We start from the raw sequence: 17,596 nt of genomic DNA on the forward strand, positions 1-17,596 counted from the left end.
TCTCCCCCCTCCCGAGCGTGCGCACACTCTGCCTCTGGAGTTACTCTGGATTAACTGGAGCATGGAAGGGGGGTCAGAGTGCACTGGAATTAACAGAAGTGACGGCAGATCTCTCCCTGGAGTGAAAGGGGCCCGGAGGGAGGAGAGCCCGTTGAATTGGTCAGCTTGTGGAATGAGGCGATGCCAGACTTCTGGCCAGTCTTCAAAGGTAGGCGGAGGGGGGCCAGTGGGGGTGTTAGACGCCAGAGCGGCTTCCTCTCGAGGAGCCGGGTCAGGGCTGTTCCACCTGATTGAAGATGGGGTTGGCTTGCTGGGTGACCCGGATGAAGGTGGTCCTGCGGCTGAGCTCTTTCAGCTTGGCGGCCCCCACGTAAGTGCAGGTGGAGCGGATGCCCCCCAGGATGTCCCGCAAGGTGTGCTCCACGTCTCCCTTGAATGGCACCTCCACCACCTTCCCTTCAGAAGCCCTGCAAGTGAGAGGCAGACATGAGAACCTGGGTCACCCATGGCCCTAGTCTGCCACTCTATCCACTATGCCACACCAGCTGCCCTGCTTGTAGGCCACTGTGGGGACATGGGAGTAGGTGGCCCTTCAGCAGTGTCTGTGTTCTGGTCCCTAGAGTCATACCTGTACTCAGCGACGCCCCCCGCATATTTCTTCATCGACACTTCCGAGCTCATGCCATAGAAGAGCTTGTATTTCTTGCCCCCCTTCTCGATCAGCTCTCCCCCCGATTCGGTGTGTCCGGCCAGCATCCCTCCCAACATGACAAAGTCTGCACCAGCACCTGGGGCCAGAAGAGAATCGCAGCCAAGTGAGCGCCGGCCCCAAGGGGGAGGGCAGCCCGGAGACCTTGCCGGCCTTCTGCCTCCTCTCCAAGAAGAGCTGGTTTTTATATGCTGACTTTCTCTAACACTGAAGAAAGAATCAAACCGGCTTATAATCACCTTCCCTTCCCCACAACAGACACCCTATGAGGTAGGTGGGGCTGAGAGAGCTCTAAGAAAGCTGTGACTAGCCCAAGGTCACCCAGCTGGCTTTGTGTGTAGGAGCAGGGAATCGAACCCTGTTCACCAGATTACCATCCACCACTCATGTGGAGCAGTGGGGAATCAAACCCAGTTCTCCAGATCACCACTCCAAACCACCGCTCTTAACTACTACACCACACTGGCTCTCATGCTGGCTCTCAAGAAGCTAACTGGTGGAAATGGGGGGGGGGGTTCATACCGAAAGCCTTGGCCACGTCTCCCGGACAGCTGCAGCCACCATCCTGCAAAAGACAGAGGTGGGAGGGACAGTCTCGCTTCCCTCCTCTCCAGGGCATCCCCCAAATTCTTCAGCCGAGGGAAATCTGGCGTCTAGTTATGGGTTGAGAATGACTGTGCAAGTTCCTACCCCTTAGTGTCAGAAAACATCCTCTGGAGATACCCCAACTGGGAGTTTCAAGCCAAACCCACTTGGACAGCCATTCAAACTGTGGCTCGGCAAGGATTTTGAAGAGCAGAGCCAAGCAAACAAACAGCAGGGGAGGGGCCGTGGCTCAGTGGCAGAGCCTCTGCCTGGTATGCAGAAGTTCCCAGGTTCAATCCCTGGCATCGCCAGGTAAACGGACTAGGCAAGTAGGTGATGTGAAAAGACATCCGCCTGAGACCCTGGAGAGCTGCTGCCAATCTGAATGGACAAGACTGACCTTGATGAACCAGTGGTGTGTCCGAACAGTGGAGATGTGCAATTGTTTTAAATGGGTGTATTCTGTAAACCACGCATTCCAGGATCAAATTACCAGGAAGAGAACAAGAGTTTCTCCGGTGGTTCTCATGAGGCTCAACCAGCACACTTTAACTACTCATCCAGGGTCAACTCCCATGATGCTCTGTGACTCCCAGCATTCCCTCCTCTAGCCCACGAGGCCTGGAGCTGCTCCCACAAACTCTGGCCATGGGGCTGGAGTTTCTCACCGAAATTATATGCCCCTTGAGACCATGGGCGGCGTCGGCGCATTCCATGACGGCGCTGAGCTGGGGGTAGCCCACTCCTGTCTTCTTCCGTGTGGTACAAACTGAGCCTGGAGCAAGCCAAGAAGTCTGCAGTTAGGGGGGTGTATGGTGGGTGATGGACACCCCACTCCTGCCAGGACCTTACAGTCCTCCATCCTCCCCACTAACAGAAGTGCAGATCCTTCCCCGTAACATGAAATGGCTGCATTCCAGTCCTCCCACCGCCTCCCCGAGACTGGTTTGATCCTGCGTGTGAAGCTGATAGTCACCCGGTCCAATGCCCACTTTGATGATGTCGGCTCCTGACAAGATGAGCTCTTCCACCATCTCCCCTGTCACCACGTTCCCGGCCTGTAGAGGAGAAACAGACACACGGAGATCAGGCAGGCTTCAGTGGAGGGTGCGGAGAGGGCAGACTTGGCTGAAACGTACCACGACGGCAAACGGAAGCAACGGGTGGAGCTGTCACGTTGTGGGTACCTTCATGGTGGTGGGTGAAAGTGCAATCGAGCTGTAGCCAACTCATAGGGACCTCAGAGGGTTTTCAAGGCAAGAGACGTTCAGAGCTGGTTTGCCATCGCTTTCCTCTACATAACAACCCTAGACTTCCTTGGTGGTCTCCCATCCAAGTACTAACCAGAGCAAACCCTGCTTAGCTTATGAGATCTGATGAGATCAGGCCAGCCTGGGCCATCCAGGTCTGGGCAAATGGTGGTGGACAGCACCGTCAAGTCGCAGCTGACCTATGGCAACCCTGTAGGGTTTTTCAGGCAAGAGACGTTCAGAGGTGGTTTGCCATCACCTTCCTCTACATAAAAACCCTGGACTTCCTTGGAGGTCTCCCATCCAAGTACCAACCAGGGCTGACCCAGCTTTGCTTCCAAGATCTGATGAGTTTGGGCTAGCCTGGGCCATCCAGGTTAGGACACCTTCATGGTACGGATGATGGAGAAAGTACCAGCCCCGAAGACCGATGGAAAGAAACAAAAGTCTATCCACTGTTGGACGAGAAAGGCAAAGCGTGCTCAGGGAACAGCGGGGCATACCATGATGGTGTGGTCAGGAAAGCGCTTCCGCACATCTCTCAGGAACTGGACAAAGTGTTCCGAGTAGCCATTAGCCACATCCAGGCAGATGTAGCGGACCTGGGGCACGGCCTGCAGGATCTGTTCCAGCAGCTCGAAGTCCGAGGGCCCGGTGCCTGAACTGGCTGCCACGTTCTGGGAAGGGGCACAAGACCGACAGCTAAGAACCAGCCGATGGGAGGATGGGGGGAGAGGAGGCGGCAACGTCCTTCCCCAGGGGAACCACCAAGGTCGAACCCAGGAGCTGAGGCTCGTTTGCTGCGCTGGACCCAAAGTGGAGCTGTGTCAGTGCTCGCTCACCTGAAGGCAATCTGGGTTCTGGGCTGCAAACTCCTTCCACTCTTCCAGGCTATAGTGTTTGTGAATGGCTGTAAAGAGACAGAACTGGGGGGGGAGGCATGAAAAGACCAGATGGTGAGATGGTGAACGGAGAGACCCACCACACAGGAACCAGGAAGTGCAAATCTGGTGTTAAGCCTGCTCTTCCCCCTTTAGCAGAAGGGGAGTGGCCGTGGCTCATTGGTGGAGCATCTTCTTGGCATGCCGAAGGTCCCTGATTCAATCCCCGGCATCTCCAGTTTAAAAAAAGATCTGGCAGTGAGTGATAAGAATGACACCTCTCTGCCTGAAACCAGTCTGAGTAGACAAGACTGACAAGAACCAAGGGTCTGATTCCGTATAAGGTAGCTTCATGTGTTCTGCATGTGTGCGTGAGAGGGGCTGGGAGAAGGAAACCCAGATGCAAAACGGGGGAATAAGTAGAGCAGGTGGCCAGAGCCGCTAATGGCCTTATGGGACTGGCTGGGACCGGCAGGCTGCCCTTGCAGTGTTTGGGGTTATCAAGAGTCTCCAACGACAGCCGTACCTTGCAGAGCACTTTGGCCAGCTCAAAGGTGCCCACGGTGTCCATGTTGGCCGCAATTATGGGGATGCCAGAGTATGTCTGCTTGGAATTCCGGAACACGAAAGACCTCATGAGGTCCACCTAGAAAATGGGACGGCATCTTAGATGTGACTGGCTGAGGGCATCAGAACAATAATCCTATTTTTAGGTATCTGCCAAGAGTCTGGTGTCTCCCACGTAAGAGGAGAAGACAGAATGTTGGGAAGCCACTCCTCTGGTCCTTGGCCGTGGTGTAGCCCAATCACACTGTGACCCTCACCTGGGTGGAGTCCAGTGCTATTGTGGAAAACAAGATGGTGGACTAGATGAGCATTTGATCTGATCCAGCATTCCTTGAAGTTTCTAGCACCCAAAACTTAAGCATAAAACTTGAGAAAGTTAGGTCTTTCCTTTAAAAAAAAGTTCCTAGTCCCCAGAGATCCAGAACACAAACATCTTTAAACATGACTGCCATGCAGTTGACACGCCAGTCTGCTCATCCTTCCTCAAGCTTAGCTTGTAAGGAAACAGCTCCTGCAATGTTGAGCTTCACTCTCTGGCCCACCATCTCTCATATACCCCTTCCAACCAGTAGGATGAGGCCAAATGTTTCTTCTCACCTCACTGCGGGACTTGAGAGTGCTCCGTTTGGGTCTCAGGAGGACATCCTTGAAGTCCAGCTTAATATCTGTGTCGATGTGTGGCATTTTGGACCTCTACACCAAAAACACACACAAAAAGGGATCACATCAGAAAGCTGGAGGAAAGCCCATGTGATTTCACAACAGGGCTGATAGCTCGAAAGGGTAGATAAAAGGTTTCAGTGGAATGGTCAGTGAGGGCCAGTGTTAACCAGTGGGACAGTGAGAGTGAATTAGGGCACACTGGTGTTTCTTGGTTTTCTTGTGGTGTGTTATTCTAACAGAGAAGTGGAGGAAGATCTTAACGATGGCCTTTCCCTCTAACAGATGAGTGTGGTTCTTGTTCCTTAGATTTTAAGTGCTTACCTTTCACAAACAGTGTAACTTCCAGCAGTTTTGGCTTGCTAATACCCTTTCATGGCACCTGTTCTTGATTCAGCCCTGGGTCCTTTTGCCTTGGGGGGGGGGGCACTGCACATGTGAGTATCCTTTTAAAGCCGTTTCAGTCAGTATCCTTTTAAAGCCATTTAAAGCCACCCTGTGGCAGTGAGTCTGTGATCACGCAATCTGAAGAAATGCTTCTTTTCATCCATCCTGAGTATTGTCAATCAATCTGAGTATTGTCAATCAATAGTATTATGGTCGAGGGAGAAAACGCTCTCTCCACTTTATCCAACTTCTGCATACCTTTCAAACTTCTGCCCTCTACCCAGCCCTACAACAAACCCCCCAAAATTCAGCCTTTCCTCCTGGGTCCTTTGGGTTCACCATTTCTAGCTGCCAACCCAGGTGGCAGCTCCTTTTGCAACATTGCCTGCTGTTATCACGAGAGAGGGGGCTCTAGATCATATCAGGCACGTGGGGTTCAACTAGAGAAACTAATGGCAGGAGGTCTCAATGAAACCCACTTTCGGCTCCCCATTTCCCCCCATGTGAACTTCCGGTTGTGGCTACCTGAGCGTCAGGAGGGGATTCTGCTCTCGCCTCCTTCCCGCAGCCTGGAATTCTACTGCTCCGCCCGTCCCCGAGCTCTTCTGGTCCCGTTATTCTAGTCGGCGCAGTGCCGCCTGGGAGATGAAGTCTTGGTGCCAGTTCTACCCCATGCTAAAGGAGGTTGAAATAACTACAATGTCCATAAAGCAGCGCGGCGGTAGCGTAGTCGGATAACGTGATGGCAGGAACGGCAAACCCAGGAGCCAATCAAGTCCGCCGAAAGAAAGGACCACGATTCCCAGCATTCCCTCGCGACAAAACCCACCGAATGTATACGTTTCTGTCGCAATGCCTGGCGGTCGATGTAGTCCAATCCCCCTCTGGGCGCTCAGCGGGATATATTTACAGAGGTACTAGTCAACGATTCAGTAGATCTGGAAACTCCCTCAGTTCCCCGAAGCCTTGACTTCTAACGGCCTGAAAAACTACCGCAGAATTGCTACCGAGAATCGCAAGGCCTCAGGGGACACCTCGCATACAGTTTAAAACTGTGGGCGCGAGAAAAGACTACACCTCCCAGCGTGCACCGCGGGAGAAGGGTGTTAAAACCGGTAACTCGTGGAGGACGTTGGAGAACGAAACATTCGTGTTTAATCTTACAGTTCCCCCGAATGATTCGCTCATTCTTATAATTCTTATCATAATCAAGCGTGGGGAGTTTGAGAAGTTTTCTCATTTTGGTTTGGGCGTGGCGACGGAAGTGACGTCGCGCAGGCAGCGCACCGGGAGGAGCCGAAGGCGCAGCCCATTGGAACTGTCTCCGGGGTCAGAGGTGGGCGTGTGGTCCGTGAAGAGGCGGTCGCGATGCTGATCAAAGTGAAGGTGACGAAAAGGGGGCGCGAGAGGGAGCGGGCGGCACCCCCCGGTGTGTGTATGGGGGGAGGGATGTCTCTACGGGGCGGTCTGTATGGGGCGCCCACCTTGTGCCGCGAGGCATGGCGGGATAGATAGTGCGCCGCCTCGCCTCTGCGCCTCTTTGAGCCGCGGTGCATTGTGGGAGAGATGCCGGCAGTCTTCTCTTCCCCCCCCCCCCCCAGTTCTCTTTCTCTGGGCTGTTTGGGCAGAGGGGGTCAGTAACAATTCCTTCACAGCAGGTAGAAGTTAAACAGGTACAGTCCCCCCCTTCCGTGGTGCTCGGGATGCTTACTTCATTGAACGTCTACATGGCATACGCCTGATCAGGTTGCAAAGGCAACCAGGGGAGAGAAGACACATCCCTTCACTCATGGACACACGAAGCTGCCTTATACTGAATCAGACCCTCGGTCCATCAAAGTCAGGATTGCCTACTCAGACTGGCAGCAGCTCTCCAGGGTCTCAGGCGGAGGCCTTTGACATCCCCTACTTGCCTAGTCCCTTTAACTGGAGATGCTGGGGATTGAACCTGGGACCTTCTGCATGCCAAGCAGAGGCTCTCCCACTGAGCCATGGCCCCTCCCCAAATTTGAACACATGAGCATATGAAGCTGCCTTATACTAAATCAGACCCCCGGTCCATCGAAGTCAGTATTGTCTACTACTCAGACCGGCAGCAGCTCTCCAGGGTCTCAGGCAGAGGTCTTTCACATCAACCTACTTGCCTAGTCCCTTTAACTAGAGATGCTGGGGATTGAACCTGGGACCTTCTGCATGCCAAGCAGAGGCTCTACCACTGAGCCATGGTCCCTCCCCGTGGTACAACAAAACCCAGCTTCAAAATGCAGATGCTTTTAGAATGAAGTGTTTAAGTGCAGCTCGATTTGAGTCTAGTAGCATCTTAGAGCCCCATAAGATTTTGGAGGGTATGACTTTTTTATAAGTCTTGAAAGCTCATACCTTGAATATCTCGTTGGCCTTTATGTTGCTCCTGGACTCGAATCTAGCTGTTGTTCTTCAGACCAATATGGCTGCTTTCTGAAACTGTATTTAAGTGCAAATTTAGGCATTCAGGGGTGATTTGCCATTGTCTGCCTCAGTGTTACAACCCTGGCATTCCTTGCAGGTCTCCCATCCAAATACTTGCCAGGGTTGACCCTGCTTAGCTTCCGAGATCAGGCTAGTCTGGGCCATCCAGGTCAGGGCAGTGCTAGTATTATAGGAGAGGGGAAAGTTCTCCCTCCACTTTCTCCACCCCATGCATAATTTTATGAACCTTTGTCATGTCTGCCCTTATCCATCTTTCTTCCAGGCTGAGAAGTCCCAGACCCTGCAGCCTTTTCTCATAGAAAATGTTCTCCAACCCCCCAAATCATCTGGGTCGCCCTCCATTGTACTTTTTCAAGTTCTGCAATGTCCTTTTTGAGATAAGGCAGCCAGATCTACATACAGTATTTCCAATGAAGCTGCACCACAATGTTATACAAGGGCATTACAATATTGGTTATTTTATTTTCAGTCCCTTCCCTAAAGATTCCTAGCACGGAGTTTGCCTTTTGCACCCCTGCTGCACTCTGGGTTGACATTTTCATTTCACTTTCCACTATAACCCCAAGTTCTTTTTCTTGGTTTGTTGACACCAGACCCCATCAGCATAGGATTATAATTATATGTGAAAACATGGGGTTTTTTGCCCCACACATGTGACAATCCTGAATGAGAAGCGTTGGGGGGGGGGGTGATGACGTGAGCTAGAGGCCAGTGGGAACTGGGGGCTCTTCCTCAGCACCACCTTTTTTGGGGAATGGGTTGTGAAATTATTGGTGTCATCTGTGGGATGCTGGCAGTGGGCTTCCTGAAGAGCAGAGTCCATCGGCCGACCGGGCAGTCTCAGCGGCCTGCTTTGCCAAGTTATTGGCTGTGGCCGGGAGGAGGAGACAGGCCCACCAGGGTACCAGGCAGAATGCAGAATGTTGAAGTGTCTTGGGTGGGTGGGATTGGCTTGGAGACGCAGGGGCCAGATGTTGCTGCTGCTGAGGTTTCCCTGTCTTCCCTTGCAGACCCTAACTGGCAAAGAGATCGAGATTGACATAGAACCCACAGACAAGGTACAGCCCTTGAATCCCTGGGGCGAGGGGTTGCGTTACTTGCCTTTCTGTGCCTGTGGAAGGGGTCGCATGAATACACTAAGCTGCCTTCTACTGAATCAGACCCTTGGTCCGTCAATGTCAGTATTGTCTACTCAGACCGGCAGCAGCTCTCCAGGGTCTCAGGCAGAGGTCTTTCACATCACCTACCGCCTGGTCCTTTTAACTGGAGATGCTGGGGATCGAACCTGGGACCTTCTGCGTGCAAAGCATTGGGGAAGTTGGCCTTTCTCTATCAGACCTGCCTCTCAGGGACGATTGGAGGCTTTACCACGTGACATGCTGTGACCACGTGAAAGAGAGTGCCGTGGCTTTCCGTTCGGTGTGGACGTTGACTTTTCCCCATCTTTCTCCCCCATTCTGCCAAGGTGGAGAGAATAAAGGAGCGCGTGGAAGAAAAAGAAGGCATCCCTCCCCAACAGCAGCGGCTGATCTACAGTGGCAAGCAGATGTGAGTCTTGGGGGGTAGGCGGGGGGGGGGGTCCGTCTGGTGTGACAGCTAGGGATCATGAGCATGCCCTAGTGTATTATGGGAGAAACTCTTAACACAGGGGTCTTCAACATGATACCCACTGGCAAGTTTCCTGGCACCCACCAAGTGTTTTTAGAAAGTGGATGTGGGCCAGATGGGGCTTTTGTCCTGCAGGTCTTTCGATTGGACACTGGAGATTTGATTGGCTGTGCGGTTTTTTTAAAAACGTTGCTTTGGCAGCAGTGACCTCCACAGCACAAGGATCTTCACCGTGTGACGGAAGCAAGCTGGGGCTGCCATTTTGTGGCTGTGCTCACCGTGTTGTGTCAGAATTCTAAAGTTGCCCACAGGCTCAAAAAGACTGGAGTTCCCTGCTCTAAAACTCACGCTGCAAGAACCTCACTCCTAGCAGAGGCAGTTATTGGATTGAATCTAGACTTGTGTTTCCAGGTGTGCAAGAACTTCCACCCACAGAGCATGGTTTTCCCGCTACCCCTCTCCCAGGTCTGCCTTAATTATCCCCCCAAATCCTGTTCCTGGAGGAGAGGGAACCCCTAGGGACAGGAATTTCCGGGGATGGTTCTTGTCACTGCAAGAGGGAGGAGGCGAGAAAATCACACTACACAGGTGAATGTCCTGCAGAATCACCATTCTGGACTCATTGCCTTTCCAAGTATTATGTGCCCTGAACATGTTCGGCAAGTCTCAAGATGTCCTACGGCGGGAGATGCTCACCCCTATTTTGCCTTTCCCCCAGGAACGACGAGAAAACCGCAGCCGACTACAAGATCCAAGGTGGATCGGTGCTTCATCTGGTCTTGGCACTGCGAGGGGGAGGCCCGCGATGATGGACCCTCTGCCCCCCCCGTGTACCCCTCTCCCTGACTCTCCCCCAAGCCCCATGAAGGACAGATCCCTCCCACCCCGTCTGCGTGTGCCAGAAGCCGTTAGCGACCCTCCTGCACCTCTCCTGGTTCCAGGATGATGGGCTCTTCCAGGACGGTGGTCTCTCCTTCCCGGGATGCTTCCGCAAGCTATTTGAGGCAGGCGCTGTTGAGGAGGGTGTGCCCTTTGGGGGGGGTACTGCCCCCCCTGTGGCCCCAATTCTCTTCCATCCCAACAAGTTCTTAGGAGCTGCTTGTTCATCTGCTGTTTTTTGGCACCCATATTGAAATGTTACCCCCTGCCCCACATTGGAATGTCTGAATGTTCAATAAAGGTCTTTCACAACCTTGGTGGTCTCTTGAGCAGTCCTGACTGTAGGGTGGTTTGGGGGGCGATTCCTCAGCTAATATTGGGAGGTGGCTCTTTCTAAGCGCTATTCGGGCATGTTGAGGGATTCAGGCATGTTGAGGGATGGGCCTCGTCCCCCCAGGTGTGTTGGTCTTAATCCTTTTTAAAATGTATTCCTTCTCCCTGGGAATGGTAGTTTTGGAAGTGGGACTGACACAATATTACCCATACTCATGTCCAACCATACAACACCAACGACTTCTCTGGAAATAAACAGGTGATGTGGTTAGAGTGTCAGGTGGTGGAAACCTCGATTCAAATCCTTAGCCCCTCTGCCATGGAGTTCACTGGGTCACCTGGAGACAGTCAGCTGAACCTATCTTGCAGGTTTCTTGTGAGAATAAAACAGCAAGGGAGGACAAATGTCATCTACTGTCTTGTCTTTTAGACTCTTTGAAATGCAGAGAGAGGAATCCCAGATCTCTATTAAGTCCCAGAGAATTCATACCCTTGAGCTTCATAGAGTTAATAGAGATCTGGGATTCCTGTCTCATTACCAATGCTGATTTCTCCACGCCTACTACCCCTCTGGATGTCACCTAAGGTGTGAGCTGCTTTGGGTTCCTGAGTTTCGTTCAGAGTTTTGAGAATTTGCATGGGGCAAATCCAAGGCAAAACTTCCCATGCATAAGTGGCCAATGGCCATTAATGACCAAAAGCTTGCTTGGTATTGCATTATTTTGGTTGGTCTTAATAATGATACCCCCCACCTGTGGCCATTGGCCATTTATGCATGGGAGGTTTTGCTTTGGATTTGCCGCTCTCTGTGCACATTTCCCCCCATCCAATTTCTCAAAACTCTGCATGGGGGCTTTTTGTTCAGTTTTGAGAATTTGGATGGGGGGGGGGGGAATGTGCATTTAGAGAGCGGCAAAACCTCCCAGGCATAAACTCTCAATAAATGGAAACGAATAAAAGTCCAAAATATAGTCGAAGGCTTTCACGGTCAGAGTTCATTGGTTCTTGTAGGTTATCCGGGCTGTGTAACCGTGGTCTTGGTATTTTCTTTCCTGATGTTTCGCCAGCAGCTGTGGCCAGCATCTTCAGAGGAGTAACACTGAAGGACAGTGTCTCTCAGTGTCAAGTGTGTAGGAAGAGTAATGTATAGTCAGAAAGGGGTTGGGTTTGAGCTGAATCATTGTCCTGCAAAAAGTATCAAAGGTAATGTGCTAATCATTGTCCTGTAAGTATCAAGATAATGTGCTAATGAGGGTGTGGTATGTTAATATGGAACCATTGTATCCTGAAGTGATCTGTTAATGTGTGAATCCAAAGCTAATCTGCATGGCTATTGTGGACTGTAGTCTTTGTTAGTCAGGAGGTTTTCAGGCTTGGCTTCCTGTCCTGAAAACCTCCAGACTAACAAAGACGACAGTCCACAATATCCATGCAGATTTCATACATTAACACAGTGGTTCCCAACCTTTTTTTGACCAGGGACCACTAGGACTTTTTTGTTCGGTGCAGGGACCCCAAGGTTCAAAATAAAAATTCCAGGAATTTGAAAATAAACTTTAATCATAACTGTTAGTTAAACATTAAACTTAGAATTATATTTGAATACATATATTTTATAATAGAGAACCTTTAATTGAAAATATTAACTTATTATGGGTTTATAACTTTGTTTCGTGGACCTTAATTTAGTTCTCGCGGACCCCTGGTTGGGAACCAGTGCATTAACAGATCACTTCAAGATACAATGGCTTCACATTAACATACCACACCCTTCCTAGCACTTTACCTTGGTACTTACAGGACAATGATTAGCACATTGATACTTTTTGCAGGACAATGATTCAGTTCAAACCCAACCCCTTTCTGACTATATATCACTCTTCCTACACACTTGACGCTGCGAGACCCTGTCCTTCAGTGTTACTCCTCTGAAGATGCCGGCCACAGCTGCTGGCGAAACGTCAGGAAAGAAAAGACCAAGAGCCCGGTCACGCAGCCCGGATAACCTACGAGAACCAATGAATGACAGTCCCTCCCGCCCCAGCAGCAGCCGGGCTGGCGCCGAAGGAGTTAACCGGCGGCCGGGCAGCGTCTGCGGCACGTGGGCGAGGCGGGCCGGGCCGGGCCGGGCGGACGAGCTGGAAAGTCCCGGACAGCGCGGAGGAGCCTGCTGGGCCTGGCCCGGGGGTCGGAGATGGGCGAGCGGCCGGCGCTGGTGGTCTTCGACCTGGGTGCGTGTGAACCCTTCCTTGGTTAAATGGGCGGCCCTTCCTTGGTTGCGTGTCTGGCGCTGCACGTCGGAGTGTCGCCCGCACGTGAACGAGCCCTGATCGACAGCGTGGGGAGGGTTGGAGAATGACAGCGCCCTGGCTGGATTCGAGGACTGCCCCCCCCCCTCTTGTCCTGGCGAGGCTCCTGTGGCTGCTCGCCAGGCAGCAATCCAACAGGAGGAGCTTGCCTAACAACCTCACTCTTCGCTGGTTGGACGGCCGCCCTGTTGCTGGGGAAGGCACAGAGTGGGGGGGGGGGTAAGCGGGGGGAGTAGGGTTGCCAACCTCCAGGTACTGGGGGAGAAACAGGCACCCTCTATACTAATACCAAAGGTTAGGAAAATAGTATAGGAGCGAAGAACATTTACAAACAAGGTGCAATTTATATAAGCTACTGAGATACCTATATACATACGATGTACAAACACAAGTAACCACACTATAACCAACACACAGTATGTACAAAATATACAATCAAAGGGCAAAAAGCCTTTCAAAAGTCTCAGCAGAGTACCAAGTAATGAGTTCAAGTTCAATATTCAAGATGAATGAGAAGCCACAAGATTGTGGCTGAGACCTTTGAAAGACTTTTTGCCCTTTGATTGTATATTTTGTACATACTGTGTGTTGGTTATAGTGTGGTTACTTGTGTTTGTACATTGTATGTATATAGGTATCTCAGTAGCTTATATAAATTGCACCTTGTTTGTAAATGTTCTTCGCTCCTATACTATTTTCCTAACCTCCAGGTACTAGCTGGAGATCTCCTGCTATTCCACCAGATCTCCAGCCGACAGAGATCAGCTCCCCTGGAGAAACTGGCCACTTTGGCCATTGGACTCTGTGGCCTTGAAGTCCCTCCCCTCCCTAAACCCCGCCCTCCTCAGGCTCCACCCCCAAAACCTCCCGCCGGTGGCAAAGAGGGACCTGGCAACCCTAGGGGGGAGGGGGCTAAATCACTTGCAGAGGGAGGAAGATGAGGAGGCCGAAGTTGGTTCCCAGTTTGTTCCGTATTCCCAGTTCCTTATTCACATTTCCTAGTTCCTGAATGATATTGAGGACAGTTCAAAAGTCCTGCACCCCAAAATAAGGGTTGGGCCACCAGATATCATACACCCCCACATTCTGGGGACTGTGCCCTCCAAGAGGGCGCATGCTGGGTCCTGATCCAAAGTCCAGTTCTTGTGCAGACTGTTCCCAAATGCGGTGCCCCCAGGACAAATGCACAGCCAGACACTGGGGCCCAGCTGCACCCTAAAACAATCTTTGGACCACCCCAAATTGCACATCCCCCACACTCCAGAGACTCTCCCATGAAAGAAGTGGTGCCCGGTCCAAAGACCGGTTCTGGCACCACTGGCTTCTTTTTGCCCCCCAAAAGCTATACTGCAAAGAAGATTTGAATAAGGAACTGGAAAAGTTGTGTTCCTTCTGCACCCCAAAGTAAAGGTGATGTGAATAAGGAACTGGGAATAGGGAAGGAACTGGGAACCAACTCCAGCCTCCTAGGAAGATGGGGAAGGGGATTCTAGCTGCTTTTCTTCTCTGTTCTTTGCAGATTGTACCCTGTGGCCTTTCTGGGTGGACACCCACGTGGACCCCCCCTTCCAGAAAAACAGGTGAGAAACGAGAGGGGGGGTGAGAAAAACATGGGGGGGTGTTGCATGCTTTTCCCCCACCCACCTGGCCCAGTGCTACGGGCTCCCTGTGAAGAGGAGGAGATGTATGCCCTTGCCGGATCCCTGTCGAGAAGCCTTTCTGCACCACCCCTCCTGAAGTGTGTGCTGGGGAAATCTGCACCAGTGGGATTCCGTCCTGCTGCGTTAAAGGCACAGAATCTTTCCCCTCCCTTAAAACAAGGCGGCCCCTCTAAACCCGGCCTTTTCCCGGTTACTCCTGTCTGTGTTTCTCCCAGCGACGGCTCCATACGAGACCGGAATGGGAAGCTTGTGAATTTGTACCCCGAAGTCCAGGCTGTGCTGGAACAGCTGCATCAGAAGGGGATCCCCATGGCCGCTGCCTCCCGGTGAGTCTGTATTCCCCCTCTCCCTCTGTCCATAATCCAGATTATTCTTGGATGATCAGGACTGATTAAAATCTGGATCAAGTATTTCTCTTCAAACCATGCCCCCCTCCCTCTCCTGGATTAGGCCAGTTTCCCAGGTTACTTAAGGTTGCCAACCTCCAGGTGGGGCCAAGAGATCTCCTTGAATTACTACTGATCTCCAGACAACAGCTATCAGTTCCCCTGGCAAAAATGGCAGTTTTGGAGGGTAAACTGTATGGCATTGTGCCCAGCTAAGGGCCCTGCCCTCCCCAGGCTCCACTCCCAAATCTCCAGGAATTTCCCAACTCGGAGTTGGCAACCCTACGTATTACGCTTTAGCCCACAGACCCACCCACTCCCAGATTTTTGTATATGACTCAGTCCCTGCTCATGTTTGTTCAAAAGCAGTGTATTCAGAGTGGCTTACTCCCAGGTAAATGTGCCAACAACGTACTTGTATATTTACTGTGTTTGTAGTTCGAGTCTCACGAGACGCAAAAGGAGAAGGCGCAGTATAAATAAATAGCTGAGCTGTGGTGTTCTGGACCAGTTGGAGTTTCCGGGTTGATTTTGACTAAAGTACAGTGCATTACAATAGAAAAATGGTATTATGTCAGTAGAAAATAGTGCAGTGATAGCAAGGAAAGACAGCAAACAGAGAATCAGTCCTACGTGCAGTGAAATAAAATAGTCCACAATCCCTTTCCCTTGATAGTTGCCTTTCTGGATCATTGTGTTACATTACAGCCCTATAATATTATTATTATAGCCATATGTTATAGCCATATTCTCTTATAGCCCTGTTATCTCCCTGTGTCGCTAATGGATGTTAAGAGCTCTTTCACGTGAACCCCTAAACCTGGCCCCTATCCCTGCCTCTTCTCCCAGGACAGGTGAAATCCGGGGGGCCACCCAACTCCTGGACCTCTTTGGCCTGAATCGCTTCCTCCGCTACACAGAGATCTATCCAGGCAGCAAAGTCACCCACTTCCAGAGGTAAGAAACCTTCTACCCAGTCCTTCCTTGGAAGTCAAAAAATAGATCAGCCATTACTCTTTTGATATCAATTGTAGAATCCATATGTAATCTAGAATAATTCCCTTTGTCATGGTGATTTCCCCCGCCTCCCTTGCCAAATTCCTCTTCTCACCACTCTGAATGGGAGGATGAAAATCCCGTCTTGGAGGTTGGGAAGTGATTTCATGAGTCCAATTCCTCCTTCCCGTATCTGCCTCTCATCAGGTTATGCCAGCAGACCCGGATCCCTCTTTCCCAGATGCTCTTCTTCGATGATGAAAACAGGAACATTCACGACGTCAGCAAATTAGGTACTTGCAGGTTTGACCCTTCACCCCAGTTCCTCTGACCAGGCCGCCCCTTGTCTGAACGGTCCTATCGTTTGCTTTTGTGTATATGTATTTTCTGACACAAAGCGGAGTACTGGACAAAACTTTCCATGCGATGGATGCTCAGCTGACGACCCATGGAAGAATGAAGTGAATGCCATCTTGTAGCTCCTATTTACAATTTTTAGCTGTTGCTTATACTCCCAAAATACCTAAATTCAGAAAGCCCCCACTCCCCATACAGTCTGAATGAATTGGTGGTGGAATGAGCCATCAAGACGCAGCTGATTTATAGGGACCCCGCAGGGTTTTCAAAGCAAGAGACGGCAAACAGAGGTGATTTGCCATTGCTTGCCTCTGCATAGCAACCCTGGACTTCCTTGGTGGTCTCCCACCAAGTAGTAACCAGGGCTGACCCTGTTTAGCTTCTGAGATTGGGCTACCCCAAGCCATCCAGGTCAGGACCTGAGTGAATTATGTATATGTTTATACATGATAGCTGTAATTCGGTTTGAATGCAGAATTGGAAACATGAGTCTGCATTTATCTTCCTGTAATCCAGTTACAATCCAGATTAAATCTACTTCCAACACTTCAGATTGAGACAGATTAATAGGATGTATTTATAAAGAATTTTAGATGTTTCTCTTTTGATCCCCAATTTATTTTCTTTCGTTTTCTTGCTTCTGCCTAGGAGTCACGTGTATTCTTGTCCCCAACGGCATGAACCTCTCTCTCCTCAAGCGTGGTCTGGAAGCCTTCGCTAGCTCCTGAGATGTCGCCACCTCACAACTCCCTGCCTCAAAGCCCGCCGGTCCCCCCTTCTCTCTTTCCACACATGGTGGTATATGCAGAGGAGTTGAGGATTCTGACGCCGTCCAATAAACCCTTAACTGTTACCCTGCGGTGTGCTTCTGTGTGTCTGGAGGCACCCCCCCCCCTCTTTGAGCTCCTTTTCACCACATCAAGTCTGGAAAGCATCAAGATGTCAAGCAGGTAGAAGATTACTTCCAGGGAAAGGTGGAGTGGGGGGGCTAGTCACAGCCTTCGTTTATGGTTGCTCAATCTTCGTCTGTCAAAAATTCTATGGGGGAGGAGAAGAATCCCGTTAACTCTTTTGAACCAGCCACGCTATGGCAATACCTGCTTCCAGGTGTAGGAGGGGAGAGCACACTCCATTTTCCCTAGCTGCAGCCAGGGCCTGCTGATATCCGGTCCAACCACCAATTTACTGGGCTGGCGCTCAGTGATTTTTAGCCCCCCCCAAAAGCTACAGCTCAAAATCTGCTTAGACGTGGCACCATTTTGAGCTGGAAGCATCTAAGCTTGGATGTGCAGGCTGGGCTCTAGTTATTATTTGGTGAGGAATGTGCTCTGCACATGCTCAGAGAGACACAGAAGGGGCGAGATTTGGGGGTCTGTTATTTTATTTTTGGTTTTAAACTGAAAACGGTTTTAACAGTTGTTGTAAGCTGCCTTGAACCACGAGGAAAGGCGGGATATAAATGTTGTAATAAATAAATTTTTCACATGTTCCAAAGATACGAGTTGGTTGGATAGGGCGTATCCTAACTGCAATCAGAGAGTCAGCATGGTATTGTGGTT

General features: G+C 50.9%; 3 protein-coding genes across 3 annotated transcripts; 2 read left to right on the plus strand and 1 right to left on the minus strand.

The window, feature by feature from the left end:
- Positions 1–269: 269 nt before the first annotated feature.
- Positions 270–4,684, minus strand: GMPR2 (guanosine monophosphate reductase 2). Its single transcript, XM_056863370.1, has 9 exons — positions 4,590–4,684; positions 3,952–4,071; positions 3,387–3,470; positions 3,048–3,221; positions 2,271–2,352; positions 1,963–2,069; positions 1,232–1,274; positions 629–788; positions 270–467 (listed from the first exon to the last, which is right to left on the minus strand). Exons 1-9 carry the CDS (start codon positions 4,674–4,676, stop codon positions 272–274), a joined length of 1,053 nt encoding a protein of 350 aa, XP_056719348.1. The 5' UTR covers positions 4,677–4,684; the 3' UTR covers positions 270–271.
- Positions 4,685–6,334: 1,650 nt separating this feature from the next.
- Positions 6,335–9,953, plus strand: NEDD8 (NEDD8 ubiquitin like modifier). The gene is made up of 4 exons (XM_056863383.1): positions 6,335–6,425; positions 8,519–8,566; positions 8,974–9,056; positions 9,835–9,953. The coding sequence occupies exons 1-4, from the start codon at positions 6,408–6,410 to the stop codon at positions 9,923–9,925; spliced, it is 240 nt and encodes a 79-aa protein (XP_056719361.1). The 5' UTR covers positions 6,335–6,407; the 3' UTR covers positions 9,926–9,953.
- A 2,569-nt stretch (positions 9,954–12,522) lies between these two features.
- On the plus strand, positions 12,523–16,765 carry MDP1 (magnesium dependent phosphatase 1). The gene is made up of 6 exons (XM_056863381.1): positions 12,523–12,559; positions 14,157–14,217; positions 14,514–14,624; positions 15,534–15,641; positions 15,888–15,973; positions 16,686–16,765. Exons 1-6 carry the CDS (start codon positions 12,523–12,525, stop codon positions 16,763–16,765), a joined length of 483 nt encoding a protein of 160 aa, XP_056719359.1.
- The last annotated feature ends 831 nt before the right edge of the window (positions 16,766–17,596 follow it).

This window comes from Euleptes europaea, chromosome 18, assembly GCF_029931775.1.
Source record: "Euleptes europaea isolate rEulEur1 chromosome 18, rEulEur1.hap1, whole genome shotgun sequence".
NCBI lineage: Eukaryota > Metazoa > Chordata > Lepidosauria > Squamata > Sphaerodactylidae > Euleptes > Euleptes europaea.

What these genes read in the sequence shown, in the direction of transcription:
- GMPR2 (XM_056863370.1), bottom strand. Translation starts at nt 4,676, where the DNA reads ATGCCACACATCGACACAGATATTAAGCTGGACTTCAAGGATGTCCTC. An exon ending in TGGCCAAAGTGCTCTGCAAG is followed by an intron (nt 3,471 to 3,951) that starts GTACGGCTGTCG and finishes CTCCCCCCCCAG; the next exon opens with TTCTGTCTCTTTACAGCCAT. An exon ending in TTCCTGACCACACCATCATG is followed by an intron (nt 2,353 to 3,047) that starts GTATGCCCCGCT and finishes TCTCCTCTACAG; the next exon opens with GCCGGGAACGTGGTGACAGG.
- NEDD8 (XM_056863383.1), top strand. An exon ending in ACATAGAACCCACAGACAAG is followed by an intron (nt 8,567 to 8,973) that starts GTACAGCCCTTG and finishes CATTCTGCCAAG; the next exon opens with GTGGAGAGAATAAAGGAGCG. An exon ending in ATCTACAGTGGCAAGCAGAT is followed by an intron (nt 9,057 to 9,834) that starts GTGAGTCTTGGG and finishes CCTTTCCCCCAG; the next exon opens with GAACGACGAGAAAACCGCAG.
- MDP1 (XM_056863381.1), top strand. Translation starts at nt 12,523, where the DNA reads ATGGGCGAGCGGCCGGCGCTGGTGGTCTTCGACCTGG. An exon ending in CCCCCCTTCCAGAAAAACAG is followed by an intron (nt 14,218 to 14,513) that starts GTGAGAAACGAG and finishes TGTTTCTCCCAG; the next exon opens with CGACGGCTCCATACGAGACC. An exon ending in CCCATGGCCGCTGCCTCCCG is followed by an intron (nt 14,625 to 15,533) that starts GTGAGTCTGTAT and finishes CTCTTCTCCCAG; the next exon opens with GACAGGTGAAATCCGGGGGG.